The 21,899-nt window shown below is 47.2% G+C and overlaps 1 protein-coding gene across 1 annotated transcript; it reads left to right on the top strand.

The window, feature by feature from the left end:
- Positions 1 to 469: 469 nt before the first annotated feature.
- LOC309546877 (cystatin-B-like) lies at positions 470 to 21,108 on the top strand. Its single transcript, XM_082246573.1, has 3 exons — positions 470 to 617; positions 18,327 to 18,428; positions 20,682 to 21,108. The coding sequence occupies exons 1-3, from the start codon at positions 546 to 548 to the stop codon at positions 20,808 to 20,810; spliced, it is 303 nt and encodes a 100-aa protein (XP_082102699.1). The 5' UTR covers positions 470 to 545; the 3' UTR covers positions 20,811 to 21,108.
- Positions 21,109 to 21,899: the final 791 nt, after the last annotated feature.

The following is a 21,899-nucleotide window of genomic DNA, read 5'->3' as shown; positions in this document are numbered from 1 at the left end:
CTATGTCATCATATGAAGATCCTGTCCCCACTATGTCATCATATGAAGATCCTGTCCCCACTATGTTATCATATGAGGATCATGTCCCCACTTTGTCATGATATGAGGATCCTGTGCCCACTATGTCATCTTATGAGGATCCTGTGCCCACCCTGTCATCTTATGAGGATCCTGTGCCCACCCTGTCATCTTATGAGGATCCTGTGCCCACCATGTCATCTTATGAGGATCCTGTGCCCACCATGTCATCTTATGAGGATCCTGTGCCCCATACATGTCACAGTGATGTTGATAAGCCCTGATCCTCATTCTATCACATGCTTCTGGTTACATCTCCCTTCTCCTGTCCTGTCAGCTGTCATATGACCAGGGAGGATTGTACCACTGACAGGGAGAGGGGGGGAGGACTGGTGGTGATCTGTGATACTGACTCACCACTATACACACAGCGCTGAGTATACCCCCTCCCCCGGTACAGATGGTACATCCCGGTATTATATAGACAGTGACAGGCTGAGATCGGGTGACAACATAGCTGCAGCAAGATGCCACTGAAGTGCGGAGGAGTTGGGGACACCAAGCCGGCCGATGCCACCGTGCAAGAGCTCTGCGACCAGGTGAGGGCGGGGCATGTGACTGGGAGAGGATACAATGTATCACTGTGTGTGTGTGAGATCAGGTGACTGAGGATACAATGTATCGCTGTGTGTGTGTGATCAGGTGACTGAGGATACAATGTATCACTGTGTGTGAGATCAGGTGACTGAGGATACAATGTATCACTGTGTGTGATCAGGTGACTGAGGATACAATGTATCACTGTGTGTGATCAGGTGACTGAGGATACAATGTATCACTGTGTGTGTGGGTACAGGTGACTGAGGATACAATGTATCACTGTGTGTGTGATCAGGATACTGAGGATACAATGTATCACTGTGTGTGACCAGGTGACTGAGGATACAATGTATCACTGTGTGTGACCAGGTGACTGAGGATACAATGTATCACTGTGTGTGTGAGATCAGGTGACTGAGGATACAATGTATCACTGTGTGTGTGAGATCAGGTGACTGAGGATACAATGTATCACTGTGTGTGTGAGATCAGGTGACTGAGGATACAATGTATCACTGTGTGTGTGTGATCAGGTGACTGAGGATACAATGTATCACTGTGTGTGATCAGGTGACTGAGGATACAATGTATCACTGTGTGTGATCAGGTGACTGAGGATACAATGTATCACTGTGTGTGTGGGTACAGGTGACTGAGGATACAATGTATCACTGTGTGTGTGATCAGGATACTGAGGATACAATGTATCACTGTGTGTGACCAGGTGACTGAGGATACAATGTATCACTGTGTGTGACCAGGTGACTGAGGATACAATGTATCACTGTGTGTGTGAGATCAGGTGACTGAGGATACAATGTATCACTGTGTGTGTGAGATCAGGTGACTGAGGATACAATGTATCACTGTGTGTGTGAGATCAGGTGACTGAGGATACAATGTATCACTGTGTGTGTGTGATCAGGTGACTGAGGATACAATGTATCACTGTGTGTGATCAGGATACTGAGGATACAAGTAGTAAGTATATAGATAGTAGTGGGGTGCTCAGTGATGGAGGAGGTGGTAAAGGGAGATAGTAGTGGGGTGCTCAGTGATGGAGGAGGTGGTAAAGGGAGGTAGTAGTGGGGTGCTCAGTGATGGAGGAGGTGGTAAAGGGAGGTAGTAGTGGGGTGCTCAGTGATGGAGGAGGTGGTAAAGGGAGATAGTAGTGGGGTGCTCAGTGATGGAGGAGGTGGTAAAGGGAGGTAGTAGTGGGGTGCTCAGTGATGGAGGAGGGGAGGTAATGTTGGGTGCTTTATGGTTTTGCTTTGTATAAATCTGACCATTATTATTGAGAATTTTTCCTCCTCCATGGACTTTGCACACTCAGAGCTGGAATCCCAAATCTGCAGCCTGCAGTCATCTGAGCAGGTGACTCATCACAATGTAATTCAGGAGCCACACGTCATGTGACTTCGTCATGTGACCCCAACACCTGGCATTGTGACTGTGGTGAGCAACCAGCTGCAGCGTCTTGTGTGCAAGTTCCCTTTTCACTCTCCGGATCCGCTGATAAATATCTGATTATACAGAACAAGTATGAGACAGAAATCTGCCCACAAATAATACAAATCTATATATAGATCACACTGCTCTGCTGGTAAAAAACCCGTACAGCCCATTATTTTCACACACCTATTCTACCTGGCGATGCAGAAATGATAAAACAGTTATGACTTAACAAAATCTGAAATAACTGGGAACTTTATTCAACAAATTGTAGTGTAATCTGTCTTTTATATCTGTACACTCCATGCAAAAATGTAATGGAGCCAGGTGTTTCTTCCTCCGTTGTCTCTTTACCACCCCCCCCCCCCCCTTGTCTCCCTTGTTTCTTCACCCCCCCCCCCCCTTGTCTCCCTTGTTTCTTCACCCCCCCCTTGTCTCCCTTGTTTCTTCACCCCCCCCCCCGTCTCCCTTGTTTTCTTCCTTCTTACCCCTCTTGTCGCCCTTGTTTTCTTCCTTCTTACCCCTCTTGTCGCCCTCGTTTTCTTCCTTCTTACCCCTCTTGTCGCCCTCGTTTTCTTCCTTCTTACCCCTCTTGTCGCCCTCGTTTTCTTCCTTCTTACCCCTCTTGTCGCCCTCGTTTTCTTCCTTCTTACCCCTCTTGTCGCCCTCGTTTTCTTCCTTCTTACCCCTCTTGTCGCCCTCGTTTTCTTCCTTCTTACCCCTCTTGTCGCCCTCGTTTTCTTCCTTCTTACCCCTCTTGTCGCCCTTGTTTTCTTCCCCCCCCCCCTCTTGTCGCCCTCGTTTTCTTCCCATCTTTATTCTAAATGATTTTCTGTCCCAATCTCAATATTCTCATTTACAGCTGTTTGCAAAATGTATATTTTCATATTTTGTAAAATAAAGAATAATCAAAATGTAACAATGTTTATGATTTAAAAGGTGGGCTCAGTGATGACACCGTGGCAGTAGAATGTTCTGCAGGTTGTATAGTATGATCAGGGCTGTCAGTGTCTGGTTGTCTCCTTTTTGGCACCTTTTTTTTGGGGGGGGGGGCGGGCACCAGTCCTCTTGTAGGGGGCCCGAGCACACAGGGGGCCCACACAGGGAGCGGGATTGGCAATGAGCGATATTAGAGAAATCTTCCTCCAGTACCTGAAAGCTGATCTCTCCCTGTTGCCAGCTTTTATCTGCTGAGAAAGAGACAGTTGTCCCTCACTAATCCCCCTCCCTGTGTGGGCCCCCCTCCCAGCACTGGCTCTAATGTTGGCTCCGGTCCTGAGTTTGTTATCTCTAAGTCCCGGTTCACACTGTGGCAACTTAGCCCCTGACAAGTCGCGCTCCATTCAGTGCAATAGAACAGTTTTAATTGGAGCAACTCAAGTCGCTCTGACTTAGAAAAAGGTTCCTGCAGTACTTTGGGGGCGACTTGCATTGACTTCTAGTAGAGAAGTCGTTTGCAAGCCCCGCTGAAGTCGCGCTGCACGGGGCGGCTTTAGAGTCGGGCGACTTTGAAGCCGCCCCAGTGTGAACTGAGCCTAACTTTGTTTCTCTCCCTGCAGTTCTTCCTATACTCCTTTTCCCAGCCTGTGTATTTTTTTTCATCTCTTCCCCCATTTCTCTGTCTTCCTGACACAGTCATAGCTGATCAGCTGCATTCCCATGGAGGTGAAGAATTTACTGTTACACCGGTTCCATAGCTGCCTGTTATCTTGTCCCAGTGCAGTTTAGTGTGCTTTATGTAGCTGGGCTTCCCCCTCCTCTCCCCCAGACTGCTTCCTGACCTGTGCAACTTCGCTTCTTCTCCCCTACACTGTCAGTTCCCTCTGCATCCATGTATCAATTCCTTCCTTCTATTTACCCATTTACTAACTGATCTGGCATGAGAAAACTCCATGTTTTTATCTTGTATCTACAGGTAAGGCTATAATAGGACTCGCATATAGGTAGCTAGAATAGGACTCACATATAGGTAGCTATAATGGGACTCGCATGTAGGTATCTATAATGGGACTCGCATGTAGGTATCTATAATGGGACTCGCATGTAGGTATCTATAATGGGACTCGCATGTAGGTATCTATAATGGGACTCGCATGTAGGTATCTATAATGGGACTCGCATGTAGGTATCTATAATGGGACTCGCATGTAGGTATCTATAATGGGACTCGCATGTAGGTATCTATAATGGGACTCGTATGTAGGTAGCTATAATGGGACTCGTATGTAGGTATCTATAATGGGACTCGCATGTAGGTAGCTATAATGGGACTCGTATGTAGGTAGCTATAATGGGACTCGCATGTAGGTAGCTATAATGGGACTCGCATGTAGGTAGCTATAATGGGACTCGCATGTAGGTATCTATAATGGGACTCGCATGTAGGTATCTATAATCGGACTCGTATGTAGGTAGCTATAATGGGACTCGCATGTAGGTAGCTATAATGGGACTCGCATGTAGGTAGCTATAATAGGACTCGTATGTAGGTAGCTATAATAGGACTCGCATGTAGGTAGCTATAATAGGACTCGCATGTAGGTATCTATAATGGGACTCGTATGTAGGTAGCTATAATAGGACTCGTATGTAGGTAGCTATAATGGGACTCGTATGTAGGTATCTATAATGGGACTCGCATGTAGGTAGCTATAATGGGACTCGTATGTAGGTATCTATAATGGGACTCGCATGTAGGTATCTATAATCGGACTCGTATGTAGGTAGCTATAATGGGACTCGCATGTAGGTAGCTATAATGGGACTCGCATGTAGGTAGCTATAATGGGACTCGTATGTAGGTAGCTATAATAGGACTCGCATGTAGGTAGCTATAATGGGACTCGCATGTAGGTATCTATAATGGGACTCGTATGTAGGTAGCTATAATAGGACTCGTATGTAGGTAGCTATAATGGGACTCGTATGTAGGTATCTATAATGGGACTCGTATGTAGGTATCTATAATGGGACTCGCATATAGGTATCTATAATGGGACTCGCATGTAGGTATCTATAATCGGACTCGTATGTAGGTAGCTATAATGGGACTCGCATGTAGGTAGCTATAATGGGACTCGCATGTAGGTAGCTATAATAGGACTCGTATGTAGGTAGCTATAATAGGACTCGCATGTAGGTATCTATAATAGGACTCGCATGTAGGTATCTATAATGGGACTCGTATGTAGGTAGCTATAATGGGACTCGCATGTAGGTAGCTATAATAGGACTCGCATGTAGGTATCTATAATGGGACTCGCATGTAGGTAGCTATAATGGGACTCGCATGTAGGTAGCTATAATAGGACTCGCATGTAGGTAGCTATAATGGGACTCGCATGTAGGTAGCTATAATGTAGGTACAGTTAATATCTCCTAAACGTATCAGCCGGTGATGGCACCAGCGCATGTGCACTGCGCTCTCAATGGATGACATACCATCCATTGAGAGAGCTGTGCTGTGACCATGACACCCGTGCGCATGCGTGTGAGATACATCATCACAATTTGGCTAAACGACTGGAGCCTGAGAAGACCAGATGAAGATGGAATCCCCCTTAGTAGTGACCGCACATCACTGGAGAGATCTGTTTTTTAGGTTAGAAAAATATAATTAGGGGCTCATCCCCACAAGTACTCTGGCTGTGTGAAGGAGGGGGTTTTACTGCGGCAGGCTGGCTTGGCTGTGTGAACCGACATTGTACTACGTCGGTCGCGTGCATGGTGCTGGGGGACGAGTGCGCTACCGCCCCCCACTAAGCAGCGGGGATTCCGATCCCCGGGCCGGCAGCCACAATCGTTCCCCACTGAGAGAGAACACCGGTCAGCTGTTGAGACCGTTCTTCTATCTGAAATGATCAGAGCGCCTGTGATCCTTCTATATAGGACGTGTGTCTATGGTAATTTCACAAGCCCCTCCCCCATACATTTAGAAAACACTCCCCTAGGCTCACATTTAACCCCTTGGTCACCCACAGTGTTAACCCCTTCCCTGCCAGTGTCATTATTACAGTAACCGTGCATATGTATAGCACTGATTACTGTAGTAATGTCACTGGTACCCCCAAAAGTGTCAAATGTCAGTTAGGGGTCCGATCTGTCCGCCGCAATGTCGCAGTCCCGTTAAAAATCGCTAATTGCCACCATTGCTAGTAAAAAAATAATATAAAAAAATAAAATGACCAATCTTTCCCCTAGTTTGTAAGACATAACTTTTGCGCAAACCAATCAAAACACGCTTATTGTGACATTTTTGGTAAAAAAAAAAAAAAAAATTGGAATACAAATTGGCCTAAAATTATGAAAAATTCAGATTTTTATAAAAAAAGTTTTGTTCTATAGCAGAATGTAAAAAAACTGAAAATTTATATCAATACTTACCGTAATTTTCCTTTCCTGATAGAACTCCATGGCAGCACACGTATGGGTAGGCTCCGCCTCCTCTCCTACCCTATAGGACCCCACTCCCATAAATTTTTGCTCCAAGCCAGGAGCCGTGTTCCATATATAGACTACTCCAGCAGATGGGAGGGAACTCCTGCTGCCATGGAGTTCTATCAGGAAAGGAAAATTACGGTAAGTATTGATATAAATTTTCCGTTTTCCTGACAGACTCCATGGCAGCACACGTATGGGAAATAACTAGCCATACACACCCGGGTGGGCAACTGCTGGTCAAACAGAAATAGGTTTAATTTGCACCGTCAACAGACAAAATCTTTAAACCAAAATCAACTGAGGATAAAAAAGCAGGTTCAACACAATAGTGTGACATGAAAGTGTTAATTGAGGACCATGAGGCCGCTCTGCAAATGACATCTGGTGCAACATGAAGGGAAGCCGCCCAAGACGTAGAAATCCCTCTGGTGGAATGAGCCGTCACCACTTCCGGAGGAGCCAGTCCCTTGGCTCTATATGCCCACTGGATGGTCTGAACTATCCAGCTAGAAATTGTTCTGGAAGAAGCCCTCTTGCCTCTGTTCTTTCCATAAAAGAGAACAAATAGATAGTCTGACTTGCGAAAGGAAGCTGTGAACTTCAAGTATGTTTGAAGGACTTCGCCCACATCCAACGGATGGGTACTCTGGTCATCTTGAGACTTGAATGTAGGTAAAACAATCTCTTGGTTGACATGAAAAACTGAATTTACCTTCGGATTGGACCCTAGCATAGGGACCAGGACAACCCGATCAGGAAAAAATGTCAGAAAAGGTTCTTTGCAACCTAGATCACTAATTTCAGAGACACGTTTAGCCGATGTGATGGCTACTAAAAAGGCCGTCTTCATAGACAGATTCTTAAGGAAGAAGGAATCTCCATGTTCCAAAACTGTTGTTGAGAGAAACTCAAGGACTAGTGGAAGGTCCCATTTGGGGAACCTGGGTTTCCTGGGAGGTCTCATTCTTGACGCACCTCTGAAAAACTGCCGGACCAGAGGATGTTTTGCCCATGAGGTCCCCGTGAAGGCAGAGATTGCTGAGATCTGTACTCTGAGAGAGCCAACAGCCAGAGATAGGTCTAAGCCTGTCTGGAGGAACCCCAGAATGTGATGGATCTTAGGATTAGTGATGGAATCGGACTCATTAGACATGTAATCCTCAAACTTAGACCAGATCCTCTCGTAGACTTTGTTGGTGCCCGGTTTCCTGGCACTCATCATTGTGGACATTGCCGCACTTGGACAGCCAAGAGCTTTTAGTCTTTCCCTCTCAAGGACCATGCCATGAGATGTAACTGCGCTGGGCATGGATGCAGCACTGGACCCTGAGATAGAAGGTCCGGCCTGAATGGCAGGGGAACAGGATCCCGAAAGCTCAGTTGGAGCAGCAGAGGAAACCAGGGCCTCCTTAGCCAAAACGGAAGAATTGCTATGACTTCTACCCTCTCTCTCCTGAGTCTCTGCAGGAACTTGAATATCACTGGGACCGGGGGAAAAGCATATGCTTTGTGGAACTTCCAGTGGTCCGTCAGAGCATCTACCCCATAGGCTTGGGGGTAACGCCATCTCGAGTAGAATTTCGTCAGTTTGGCATTGTTTGGAGAGGCAAACAGGTCTACCTCCGGAAGAATCCCCAGAGAGATGACCCACTTGAAGGTTTCTGGATGAAGAGACCATTCGTTGTTGTCTAGATTGGTTCTTGACAGAAAATCTGCCTGAACGTTCTGGACTCCTGGAAGATAAGCAGCTGATAGATTGGAAAGATTCCGTTGGGCCCATGCCATGATCGGTTTCACTTCTTCCAGAAGGGAGGAACTGCGGGTGCCCCCTTGCCTCTTGATATATGCGACCGCCGTCGTATTGTCTAGCCGTAGGAGGACCGAGGACCCTTTCACCAAGTGACGGAAAGCCATGATGGCACGAAAAGCTGCCCGAAGCTCCAGGACATTTGAGACCAACCCGAGGGTGGGAAAGTCCCACCTGCCCTGGGCCACCTCTGACAGGCAGTGCGCACCCCAGCCCATCTGGCTGGCATCCGATGTCACAACGATCCAAGGAACGGGAACGATCGAATGACAATTCAGGAGATTTTCCCGTTGTAGCCACCAAGACAGACTCGCCCTCATAGAGGATGTTATCCGTACAGGAGTGTCTGGATTCCCGGAGCTCCATTGGCGGAGGAAACCGATTTGAAAGGGCCTCATCCTCCACTGTGCCCACTTGACCATGGGGGCCGTGGAGACCATGGTCCCTATTATTTTCAGACACTGTGATGCCCGAAGATAAGGGGTTGACATTGCCGGTTGTATTCTGCTGCGGATCACCGGAATCTTCTCCACTGGAAGAGAGATGGTGCCTCTGGAGGTGTTGAAGAGTGCCCCCAGGAAGATCAAGGATTTTGTCGGATCCAGATGGCTTTTCTCCAGATTCAAGAGCCACCCGAATTCTTGAAGGGTGGAGATTACCTGAGATCTGTGTTGCAGAATCTGTGCTTGGTCTTGAGAAAGAAGAAGCAGATCGTCTAAGTAGTGAAACAGTCAAATCCCTTTCGATCTGATCAGAGCTACAATAGCCAGTAAGATCTTTGAAAAGACTCGAGGTGAGGTGGTAAGCCCGAAAGGGAGACAGGTAAACTGGAGATGCACTTGACCCACGGCAAAGCGAAGAAATTTCTCTATCGCTCATTGACAGACGTAGTCTTCTTGATTCTCAAGAGCTGGGTTATGTTGTCTCCGCAGGAGTAGGACTAGGCAGAAAGACAAAACGTTCTGGCTCCACCCTAGGGGCAGTCCCTGAGGGTATATCCTCCCTCTCTCTGCTACAGGGAATCAGTTTTTTTCTGTCTAGTCAGGAGTAAGGACCTAAGTTCCTTGCTGGGATCTTTTGGTCCTGGCAAGACTTTTTTTCTTTAAGAAAAAGACATTTTTTAGGTAGTTTTCTCCAGTGTTTTTTTCCTGTGAGATCTTCAAGCAAAAATGCCGGACTGGGCGACACTTGTGGTCACCCCAGCCGGCCTACGAGCGCGCGCAGACCATGGCATTGCGCTTGGTCGGCCGCGACATATAGTAAGTACAGTAAGTATGCGGTAAGTACAGTAAGTATGCGGGGCCGGGCGACGGGCTGGATGTTGAGATCCAGTGGTCACCCCGGTTTCTGCCTACGAGCGCGTGCAGACCAGAGCTCCGCGATGGGTCGGCCGCGACGGAGTCCCAGTGAAGGGACTGACTTTGCGAGTTAAAAGTCTCGCTTGGACGCCAGGTACCAGAGAGTCGAGGCGTCCACAAACCCCCACCCTGGTGGAGAGGGTATTGTGAAGAGAGGGTGCCTGTCGGTTCGGTATGGTGAGTAAACGTTCCCTTTTTTCCTCGTTATGAGGCAGTATGTATTATGGGCCCCTCCATATATGGTCAGTATATATCTGATACTTACAAGTCCCCCTTGTAATACAGCATGTGTTTGTGGGAAGCGGACTTGGTTTAAGAGCTAACACTCTACCCAGCAGACTGTAACATTACAGCAGACATAGGAGGTATAATCCTACCTTATGTGTAGTGTATCTTCTGTAGATCCATATATCGCCTCCTAGCAGAGATGCAGGTGGATGTGCTGGGATAACGATTTCGGCGGTCCGCCGCCATTTTGCCGTAGACCGAATGCATGTATGTCCTCAGGTCACGCCGGCCGCCATGTTTTTGGAGTCTTATGTCTCTTCTATGGGGGCGGCCATGTTTTGTGAGCCCAGCTACCTCGTGGAGAGCTGGGAACGCCGGAAGGCGTACACAGGGGGCGGAGCCACGCCTTCTACCCGGGAAAAAGCAAACCGCTCCTTCCAGTCTGTAAAGACAGACGCTGACTGCAGTTGGTTGGAAACTTCACTGCATCGGTTGGTGAGCCTTGGGGGTCCCTCTCTCTCTCTCTGTGGGATCGAGAAGCAGGTACTCTGAGGGGCGCTATTGCGCTAGGGGGAGACACATAAAAAAAAAAAAAAAAAGTTTTTTTGTGTTTTCTGGCAAAGGTGTCCTGAATTAACATGGACCCTGCCACTCATGTATCTCCTCCGGATCCCCTCGAGGGGTCTGCGGGATCCTCCAGCACCCCACTGACGATTAAATCATTGTCCGCTATTATGGAAGCTTGTGTCCTGGGTGGAAGTGGCTTGTCAGGGACAGGGCGCAAGTAAGCGACCCCCGCCTAACCCCTTATTATCTGAAACCTCGGATTCAGACTCTGAGCCTATTTCTGCAGTTGCAGGTACTTCATCTGGTATTGGTGTCTCGTGTACTGTCTTTTCAGACAGTGAGGAGGATGTTTCGGCATCAGCCATAGCCAGAGAGGAAGCGTTGGTAAACGCACTCATGGTATCTGTTTAAGAGACCTTAAGATTACAGGGTATTCCGTCAGAAACAGCTGAAACTGAGATCCCTTTTGGGTCTAAAAACGCATCTAGTGGCGAAGGTTTTTCCATTGCCCAAATGTTTTGGCAATCCAATCAAAGAAGAATGGAGTCTGCCAAAACGCATTTCTACTATTTCTAAACGCATTAACAGGCGTTATCCGTTTGAGGAAACCCTCATTAAGAAATGGACAGAACCACCTGTGGTGGATTCACCAATTGCTAGATTGAATAAAGCCACGGTTATTCCTTTAGAAGACGCTCCGTCTTTTAAAGATCCAGTGGATCGCAAGATAGAAGCTATGTCTCGCACCATGTTTGCCTTGATTGGATCAGCTTTCAGACCTATAATAGCTATTGGTCTGTTTTCGCAGGCTGTAACTGAATGGACCTAGTGGTTACGCCGGGACTTAGAAGAGGTCCCTCAAACGGTATCAGATTTGTTGGAACAAATGATACAGGGGTTACAGTTTGTGTGTGATGCGGCGTTAGACGCCACTCCATTATTGGCGCGAGCATCAGTCTCAGCAGTGGTTCTCAGGCGTACACTGTGGCTAAAAGGTTGGTTAGCCGACCAAGGTTCCAAAAAAGCATTGGCTAATATCCCCTTTTTAGGAGAGCGTCTATTTGGAGCCAACTTAGATGAGATCATTAAGGATCTCACGGGTGGAAAGAGCACCTTTTTACCGCAAAATTTTAAAGGTAGAGGAACTCGTCAAAGACGAGGGCCTTCTTTTTCTGCTCACAAGAGGTTTTTTCGTCCCGCGGGTGAAAAAACTAAGTCCTCCAAAGCTCCTGCAGGAGGCGTCAGGGGTCGTTGGTCGGGCAAGCAAAAGCCCGCCCCCTCCAGACCTGAAGATAACCGTCCAAAGCCTGAAGGTGCGCCCCCCACCCATAACTGGGGTGGGGGGACGTCTTCGCCGGGTCCCGGATCCATGGCTTTCCAGAATCCCGGACAAATGGGTCTGCGAAGTCATAAGGTCAGGGTACAAGATCGAGTTTCGATCTCTCCCACCGGCGCGATTCTTCCCTTCCAATATCCGACTATCCTCAGATCGTTTAGAAGATCTGCGGAGAGCAGTCACAGATTTACTACAACAAGGAGTGGTAGTCCACGTTCCTTGGACAGAACGGTTTCAAGGGTTTTATTCAAACCTATTTACAATAAGAGGGCAAAGTGCGTCCAATTCTGGACTTAAGGGCACTCAATTCTTTTGTCTTCATAAGAAGATTCAGAATGGAGTCCATTCGCACAGTAGCAGCCTTTCTGCATCCAGGGGATGTCCTAGCGTCCATAGACATCTAGGACGCATATCTTCACATTCCCATTTTCGCAGGACATCAGCGGTTTCTATGTTTTTCCGTAGAAGAGAACCACTATCAGTTTGTGGCGTTACCTTTCGGTCTCGCCACGGCTCAGCGGGTCTTCACGAAGGTGTTGGCCCCAATGTTGGCACTTCTGCGCCAAAGAGGCATATCGATTCTAGGTTACCTAGACGATCTTCTGCTTCATGCAGAGTCTCCTCAGACCTTGCTACAAGACGTAGAAATTACTATGATTTCTTTACAGGAATTCGGGTGGCTGGTGAACCAGCAAAAGTCATTTCTGGTTCCCACCCAGAGGCTCGAATATCTGGGTCTAATTCTAGACACAGTCAGGACAAGAGTTTTTCTTCCGGTAGGGAAACTCCGAAAGATTCAATCAGCAGTCCACCAACAGCTGGTCTTCCCTTCGGACTTGCATGAGGGGTCTGGGGTTGATGGTGGCTTCCTTCGAAGCAGTCCCATTTGCCCAGTCCCATACCCGAATTCTTCAGCAAGAGATTCCTCTCAGATGGAATCGGAATCCGGAATCCCTGGACAATCAGATCCGATTGAGCAAACAGACCAGAGAGTCTCTGGTCTGGTGGCTTCGGTCTCCGACGCTCAGCCAGGGAAAGTCATTTCTGCCAATATATTGGACGACAGTGACCACGGATGCCGGTCTATCCGGATGGGGAGGAATTCTCGGTCAGTTATCTGTCCAGGGACTTTGGTCCCCGGAAGAATCCAGGTTACCGATAGATGTATTGGAACTGAGAGCGATCAGACTTTGTCTGATTCACTGGACCGAGCAGCTCCAGGGCAGCCCGGTTCGGATCCAGTCGGACAACGCCACGGCCGTGGTTTATGTCAATCACCAGGGGGGCACCAAGAGTGTCCGAGCGGCCAAAGAAGTGGCTTGCATTCTTCGCTGGGCGGAACGATTTGTTCCAGCAATCTCTGCGGTGTTCATTCCGGGGGTGGAAAATTGGCAGGCAGATTATCTCAGCCGTCAGACTCTGGATCAGGGGGAATGGTCCCTCCATCCAGACGTTTTCCACCAGTTGTGCCTACGATGGGGCACCCCGGATATGGATCTGTTGGCATCTCGATTCAACAGGAAAGTTCAGAGATTCGTGGCTCGCTCCCGCGATCCTCTAGCAGAAACCGCAGACGCACTGATCGCCCCGTGGGGGCAATACCAGCTAATGTATGCCTTCCCTCCTCTTGGGTTACTGCCAAGACTTCTTCGCAGGATAGAGGAGGAAGGAATTCCAGTAATCCTGGCAGCTCCGGATTGGCCTCGTCGAGCTTGTTACGCCGACTTGGTCAGACTGATGGCGGACGTCCCGTGGAGACTTCCTCTCAGGAAGGATCTACTGTCTCAGGGACCGATCTTCCATCCTGCTTTACGATCGCTGGTTTTTAACGGCCTGGTTATTGAGACCCAGGTGCTGAAGGACAAGGGATTGTCAGCTTCAGTTATTCCTACTCTAGTTAAAACAAGGAAAGCGACTTCCAGAAAGATTATCATCGTACATGGAAGTCTTATATTGTGTGATGTGAATCCCTTGGGTTCCATCTACATCTTTATTCGGTAGTCCGAATATTGGCTTTCTGCAACAGGGAGTTGAGCAGAAGCTGGCCTTGAGTGTTATCAAGGGTCTGGTTTCAGCATTTGCTATCTTCTTTCAGAAGCTTTTGTCTACTCATTCCTTGGTGCGGAATTTCATCCAGGGGGTGCGACACCTGGCTCTGCCAGTGCACGCGCCGTTACCATCCTGGGATCTTAATTTGGTGCTGTCGGTTCTTCAGACACCTCCCTTTGAAAATATCAGGGAGATTCCCTTGCTTACTTTATCCCAGAAGGTGGTCTTCTTGGTGGCTATCACTTCTGCACGCAGGGTGTCAGAACTGGCTGCATTATCCTGTTGTTCCCCAGATCTGGTGGTTCATAGGGATAAGGTTGTTCTTCATCCGAATCCATCCTTCCTTCTAAGGTGGTTTCAAAGTTTCATTGATTAAGGACAGTGTATTGTCCTTCCTATGTCCTTAGCCCAATCATCCTCGAGAATTTGCATGGCATTCCTTGGATGTAGTTCGGGCGATCAGGATATACTTGAATACTACGGATTCAATTTGTAAGACGGATTCACTGTTTGTGATCACGGATGGCCCTAAGAAGGGGTTGCCTGTTCTGCTGCGACCATCTTTAGATGGATCAGACAGACGGTGGTATAGGCTTTTTATCTAAGGGTCGGGATCCCCCGTTCCCTGTTAAGGCGCATTCTACTCGGGCGCTTAGAGTTTCCTGGACCTTCCGCCATCAGGCGTCAGTGGTTCAGGTTTTCAAGGCGACTGTTTAGTAGTCGGTTCATACCTTTACAATATTGTATAAGGTTTATGTGATGGCATCGTCAGATGCCTCTTCTGGCTGCAAGGTTCCTGCAGGCCACTGTTTGAGGAGACTGTTGGTCTACCTCGAGGATTTGTGGGGTAGGTCTCATCTGTTTACTCGATGAGTCCTTTGATACTTCTGGTTGGCTCCGGTTGGGCCTTCTAGATTGGATTTTGATTCTGTCAATCCCACCCCTCATTTTGTGGCACTGCTTCTGGATGTCCCAGCTCTTGAGAATCAAGAAGACTACGTCTGTCAATGAGCGATAGAGAAAAATGGATTTTTGTAAGATCTTACCGTAAAATCCTTTTCTCTTAAGCTCATTGACAGACGTAGTACCCGCCCCTCTATCATTGAGTTGGGTTGGGTTAAATTCTCTGTACTGCTTTAAAACAGAACTGATTCCCTGTAGCAGAGAGAGGGAGGATATACCCTCAGGGACTGCCCCTAGGGTGGAGCCAGAACGTTTTGTCTTTCTGCCTAGTCCTACTCCTGCGGAGACAACATAACCCAGCTCTTGAGAATCAAGAAGACTACGTCTGTCAATGAGCTTAAGAGAAAAGGATTTTACGGTAAGATCTTACAAAAATCCATTTTTTTGTAGTTCTGCTGCCACTGGGACATGGAAATAGGCATCTTTTAGATCTATGGAGATCATCCAATCTTCTGGTTGCACCACTTGGCGGATAGTGAAGAGTGTCTCCATCCTGAACCTCTTTCTTTATGAAAGAGTTCAGATGAGTCAGGTCTATGACCGGTCTCCAAGAACCGCTTTTCTTTAGCACCATGAATAGAGGTGAATAAAGGCCTTGAAACCTTTCTTCGGCCGGAACTGGGAAGACAGCACCTTGAGAGATCAGGGAATCTACGTATGACAGAAGAATTGACTTCTTTTCTTCCACGCGAGGTAGAGCCGTAGGGATGAACCGCAGAATTGGAGTTTCTTCGAAAGACCAAACGTGACCATGAGACACGGTTTTGACGGTCCACTGGTCCGTAATCGAGGCTGCCCAAACGTGCGCAAACTGACGTAGACGAGCGCCTACTCGCAACGCTTGAGCAGGCCTGATATCAAAAAGACTTTGTGGTCTCCCGACCACTAGAAGGTGTTCCCTTGTTGAACTTCTGACCTGTAGGTTGAGATCTTTTCCAATTCTTTCTGAACTCACGTCCAGGCCTGTAAGAGCGAGCTTCTCTGGATCGATCCGAACTTGGTTTGTGCTGAAATCTTCTGCGGTCAAGCAAACGGCGATCCTGAGGGAGGAAACCTGATTTACCACCAGTGGCACGGGTAATGGCACTGTCCAGTTTGTTGCCAAAAAGGGACGCACCCTCAAACGGAATCCTGCACCAGGCCTGTTTGGAAGCAGGATCGGCCAGCCAGGGACGTAACCATAAAGCACGTTTGGCCGTGACAGAAGAGAGCATGACCCGCGCCACCAGGCGAATGATATCAATGGAAGCCTCTCCCAAAAAGGCCGTTGCCAACCTTAGTTCATACACAGCCAAGCTTCTGGCTGCTTCCTCTGAGACACCTTGCAGTGTGGTCTCCACGTTATCTACCCAAGCCTCCATAGCTTTGGATGTGGCTGCTAGGGCTAGGGCTGGCTTGCAGGTCATACCAGCTAACAGATAGATCTTTTTGAGATCCGTATCAATTCGTCTATCCAGACCATCTTTAAATGAGATGGAATCTTCCAAAGGTAGGGTAACGTGTTTGACTAGCCTCATCAAGGCTGCGTCTATTGTAGGTGCAGAATCAAGATGCTTCACTTTGTCGGTCTTAAAAGGATATAACCTGGAAAATTTGGACGATAAGGAATTCTTCCTTTCAACTCCATGCCATTCGTCTGTAATGATTTCCCCCAGCTCACTCAGAAAAGGGAAATGATCCCGTTCTTTCTTGAGGTGTTTAAAGTATTTTTTCTGTTTTGCTGGGGAATCTGCTGGCTCTTCCCATTTTAACGCCTCTTTTACCGCTCTCACTAGCGGAGAAATCATGGCAAAATCAAAGCCTGAACTTTGGTCTTCTAGGTCATCCTCACTTTCAGAGGAATCCGAGAAGCGACTCGGCTGGGAAGTGCCTGGCTCTACGTCTTCCCTCTGAGGGAGAACTGGAGTATCAGCTGTATGACCAGACAGCCGGTTGGGATCCCAATCCCTTAAGGATTCTTGCACGATCCGCCTGACCAGGGTTTCCACTGGTGGATCTGGGACTTGTTTTTCCTTGATTGCCCGAGAATAGCAGGCATCACACAAGGATCTATCCTCAGGGACTACAGCCCTACAACCCCAGCAAGATTTGTGTGCGGGGCGGTCAGCATGGCGGGAAGACCGGCTTGGACAATCATCATGGCGTCTAGACCTAGACCTGGATCTATGGTGCCTGGATTTGGATGATGCATGGTGATGGCCTGAAGGTGATCTGTCCTTTGATCCCGATGCAGGACGTTGGTCAGACCTAAAAGGGCTGAAAACAAAGGAAAGAAAAGCTCAGGCTACAGTAAGCCAGCTGGCAGACAAGCGAGAGTTAAAAGCTAAAGCTCACCTGTTGCGCAGGGACTGGCCACCGGGGGGCGGTGAGGCATCCATTGCAAATCACAGCGAGATAACCTGCAATAGGAAGGATGTAAGAACTCAATCTTCCCTTCCCATAGCCGCCTTTCCCCTCCCTCATTCAAGCAGGACTGACCCAGCACAGGACTTACCAAACACAGGCAGAGACACAGCGTGGGGAGGCCGCCGCAAAAGCCCACAGACATCCCAAGAATGACAGCTCCATCAGCTGTTTAAATTTCCCGGGAGCCGTAAAGCCACGCCCCCCCGACGCCACCGCGTCTTGGAGGACTGGAAGTAGCGTGCGCTCATGCGCAGACCACTTAGGAACCAAGCCTCACAATGAACACCCAACTGGGAATCAGGAGGCGGGGGGAGGAGCCGAGAGCGACGGCCTGGAACGCAGGAGCGCTCCAGCCGCCATACTAACCAGGAAGCAAAACGATATAAAATATAAAGTAAGCAATACATTACCACCAATACCGACAGAAGGACCTGGAACGCTCCTCAACCGGAGACTAGCGTGTGCGTCAGGGCATAAGGGCCTCCCGCTAGTAGCAAGGACGTTTGGCCAAGCGATGCAGCCCACCTCTCATTCAGGATTTATGGCATCTTCCGGCATCATTTCAAATTGCCCGGGTCCACCCAGTAGTACTGAGATTGCTGGACTAAGGTAGAAAAGGCACCATCAAGGAAAGCCACACGCCACCAGGTATGTAAGAAAACGCATCCTATAAGGTAAGACTTCTCTTGCGGAAGGAGGACAAAAAAGGAACACGGCTCCTGGCTTGGAGCAAAAATTTATGGGAGTGGGGTCCTATAGGGTAGGAGAGGAGGCGGAGCCTACCCATACGTGTGCTGCCATGGAGTCTGTCAGGAAATGTTGTTTTCTTTTTTATAGCACAAAAATTAAAAATCTCACTGGGGATCAAATGCCACCAAAAGAAATCTCTATTTGTGGGGGGGTGCTCAATTTTCCGTTAATGTAACGCAGGGCCGAATCGCACAAAATGGCCTGGTCCCTAAGGGGGGCAAATCCTTCTGGTCTAGAACTGGTTAAAGTTTGCTAAAAAGTTGTGTTGGACAATGGCTACTCATACTCTGGTATTATGGTCTAAAAATTAAATCTGTTAATGCCATTTATTTTATTTTTTCTCCTCTCCCAGGTGAAGAAGGAGGTGGAAGAGAAAAATGGACGAACGTTTGACCAATTCGTTGCCCTCTCATACAAAACCCAGATGGTCAATGGAACAAACTACTTTGTAAAGGTAGGTAAAGGCTGTGCATTAGCTGACTCTCCTCGTCCATAACTGGGGGAATACCCTATTCTAGAACATCCCAAGTGCAGAAGGTGTTTTCTTTGTTTATTTGTGTGTGTTTATTTGTGTGTGTGTTTATATATATATATGTGTGTGTGTGTATGTATGTATGTATGTATGTATGTATTATTATTTATTTTTTTTTTTTCACGAAACCGCAGTATTGCAGGTCTAAACATTGTAGTACAGAAAGGCAAAACTTCATACAGCATGCTTAGAAACCCTGTTAGATTTTTTTTTTTTTGCAATGTTTCCCATCGGGGAGATTTCCTTCCCTTCCTGTCTTGTAGATAAAAAAGGAAGTGAAAGGAAAATTGAGGGGAAATCTCCATTTTTATATAAACAGTTGTCAACAAGTGCCCTCATTGGAAGATTTCCCCTTTTTTATGATGGTTCAAAATGTAGAATTTTTATATTTATTTATTTGTAATCACGAGTAGCCCTGATGACAATTACTAGGACAAGGAAAGTAAATCTCCAAACCCAACACGTTGGGCAATAAAAAATTGTTGGGGGTTCCAACTCCTCATCAATCTATCCACCCAAAGAAATGTGTAAAACATGCGCTGGGGTAAATTCATAAAAGTGCAGCTGCTTTGCTCTGTGTCCTGATATCAAAAACGAAATGGATAATAAAACAATAGTACAGGGCTCAAATAGTACATGCAACTACTTATCAATAGTGATAGGCAATGTATATTATGTTCTTCCCTCGGATGACCGGTGGCGCCCTCTGGTGGTACCGGAAACGCACCTTGAGGAAATGTGACACAGACAGGTGGATTCAAAGTGTGTTCAATCTTTATTCTAGCGTTTGGGGTTTATATGCAAAATGGAACATAAGGGAGGCTAGATTTCTCAACCAATCAGAATTTTACATACAATACCACCTTCCATAAAAACCAATCAAAGCATGACCGATACCATTGTAGAGGAAACCCCAGAACTCATGGGTTTCAGTAACATTTTGACTGTTGAAGCCAGATTGAAAATTATATTTAGACAAACATGTAGGAAGGAAGACATGTTTGGAGTGCAAGTCAATCACATTACATTCTGAAGTATGAAATAATTTGCTCTAGCTGGCCCCTAATACAATTTATACCTTCTGAAGTGGGTGGAACCTAGCTATCTAAATTGTCTTTGAAGTCACATCTGAGTCTTTGGTGACATTCTTTGATATGCGGATGGTCATTTCACATAGACGCGTCCCTTCCAATGTTGGTTAGCTGAACAGGTCTTCCAAGGTCGAGATAGCAATCTTTTACAGCTGGAGCTGTAAATGGCTTTTGAACACAACAGCTGTTATACAATATGACTTCTCCCAACATATACATCCAATATATCAGGCTTAATTCAAAACTTGTCATAATCAAAGTTCAGCACGAATATTCTGATCTGCAGTAGAAACGTTAATTATTATCTTATCAATAAATTGTGGTCAGGAGTAGGTTATCATGACCTTAAACATTAGTCAGTGTTGACTCCAGAGACTTGTGATACCAGAATACATATTCTGCTTGATATTTGAGAGAATATGGGAGAATAAGAAGATAGTTTAACCCTTTAACTCCCACAATTAGTCCATAAAGTGAGAAAAGCAAAATAAGTGATCCAAAAAACCAAAAGGCATTAACTTCAGTGATCCCACCGCCTTAATGGAAATAGGAGTCTCCAAGACAGTGACACCGTTCACTTTCATGCTCTGACTGATACTTTCCCCTGGGCCGAAAGTTGCCAGTCAGACCCAGCAGGGGTGTGTAGACTGTATTTTATCCACTGTAATTGCATGTATTTGAGCACTGGAGTTTTACTATCCACACAAAGGTTTGTCCTCTGACCATGCACTTAGTAGTACTTGGTCTGCTTTAACGCCCACATGCTGCACATAGGCGTCGCTGGGTGGCCAATATTTGTGCCAAGAGTGCTCTTGCTGCACGCTCCCATCACAAAAACTGAGCTGTTGAAGACCGATCTCGGGCCCGAGCTAAAAATCAGTCTCTCCACACAAAGCAAGGATCTTTCTCTTTAGCATGCTGGCAGGGGACAAGCTTTTCTACTCAAGTTGTGGCTGCAATCACAGGCACTACAAACAAACAGTGAAGGTAAAGTGTATCTTGCGCCCCCCCCATGTGATCTTTGTTCAGGGACTTCTATAGAAAAGTGTCTTCTTATACAAGTTTTTTTTCCCCTCTTCTTTAGGTCCAGGTCGGTGGGGATGAGTATTGTCACCTTCGTATACACAAAGCGTTTCCACATGCTCAAGAAAAGGTGACCCTGTCTACCACCCAGCTGGGGAAGACCAAGGAAGAGGAAATCACTTACATATAAACTGACTGTTTATGAAGATTGAACGGAGTCCGTCCTGGTCCTCCACATGCAGTGCCTACTACATGCAGCCGTGCTTATCACCACTCTCCATTCTAATAGACTTTCCTCTCATTTTTCTATTAAACACAAATCTCTTCTCAAATGCCGTAACATAAGTCCTGTCCTAACGCTCCTATGAGTAGTTATCACAGTGCATTCTGAGATTCCGGGGGGCTGCTCCACCTAGAGAATATATTTTGTACTTTTGTTACTTCTCTTTTGTTTACCTGCAGATTTATTAAACTTGGTACATTTCTTTAATGTGTCTGACTGTGCCTCCAACATAACCTGCCCTGGAAGAGGTGTCTGACTGTGCCTCCAACATAACCTGCCCTGGAAGAGGTGTCTGACTGTGCCTCCAACATAACCTGCCCTGGAAGAGGTGTCTGACTGTGCCTCCAACATAACCTGCCCTGGAAGAGGTGTCTGACTGTGCCTCCAACATAACCTGCCCTGGAAGAGGTGTCTGACTGTGCCTCCAACATAACCTGCCCTGGAAGAGGTGTCTGACTGTGCCTCCAACATAACCTGCCCTGGAAGAGGTGTGAAGTTCATTCATCAGAGGGAAGATCAGGAAATTTGCTCTTCTCCCTGCATTCCACCCACCACGTCAGTCCCAGGTGGGACAGCAGAGCCCAGGGCAGCCGACCTCAGGAAGGGGGGTAGGTAGGTAGGTAATCAGTACCTTCAGCAGGCTGTAGAAGTGATTGGGTGGGCACTACAAATTTAAACATGGCAGCCAGGAGTGTGTTTAGAACCCCAGTCTATCAGCTGTCGTTCGTTAACCAAGCTGATAAAAGTGTATGGCTGGGCAAAAAAAAGTCAATATATCTCCTGGATACAGTGCCTTGAAAAAGTATTCATATCCCTTGAAATGTTCCACATTTTGTCATGTTGCGACCAAAAATGTAAATGGATTTTTTGTGTAAGACCAGTGATTACGAACCTATGGCACGTGTGCCACAGCTGGTACGCAGAGCCTTCTCTGTGGGCATGCCAGCTATACTGGGAAGCTACCACCACCTCTGCCTTTGCTCTCTAATCCTCCCT

The sequence above is a fragment of the Pelophylax lessonae genome (genome assembly GCF_965119305.1).
Source record: "Pelophylax lessonae genome assembly, chromosome: 2".
Taxonomy (NCBI): Eukaryota; Metazoa; Chordata; class Amphibia; order Anura; family Ranidae; genus Pelophylax; species Pelophylax lessonae.
This window is presented reverse-complemented; position numbering and strand designations above follow the sequence as displayed.

Coding starts and splice junctions, on each gene's coding strand:
- LOC309546877 (XM_082246573.1), top strand. CDS start 546: ATGCCACTGAAGTGCGGAGGAGTTGGGGACACCAAGCCGGCCGATGCC. Junction 618..18,326: donor TGCAAGAGCTCTGCGACCAG/GTGAGGGCGGGG, acceptor CTCCTCTCCCAG/GTGAAGAAGGAGGTGGAAGA. Junction 18,429..20,681: donor GAACAAACTACTTTGTAAAG/GTAGGTAAAGGC, acceptor CCTCTTCTTTAG/GTCCAGGTCGGTGGGGATGA.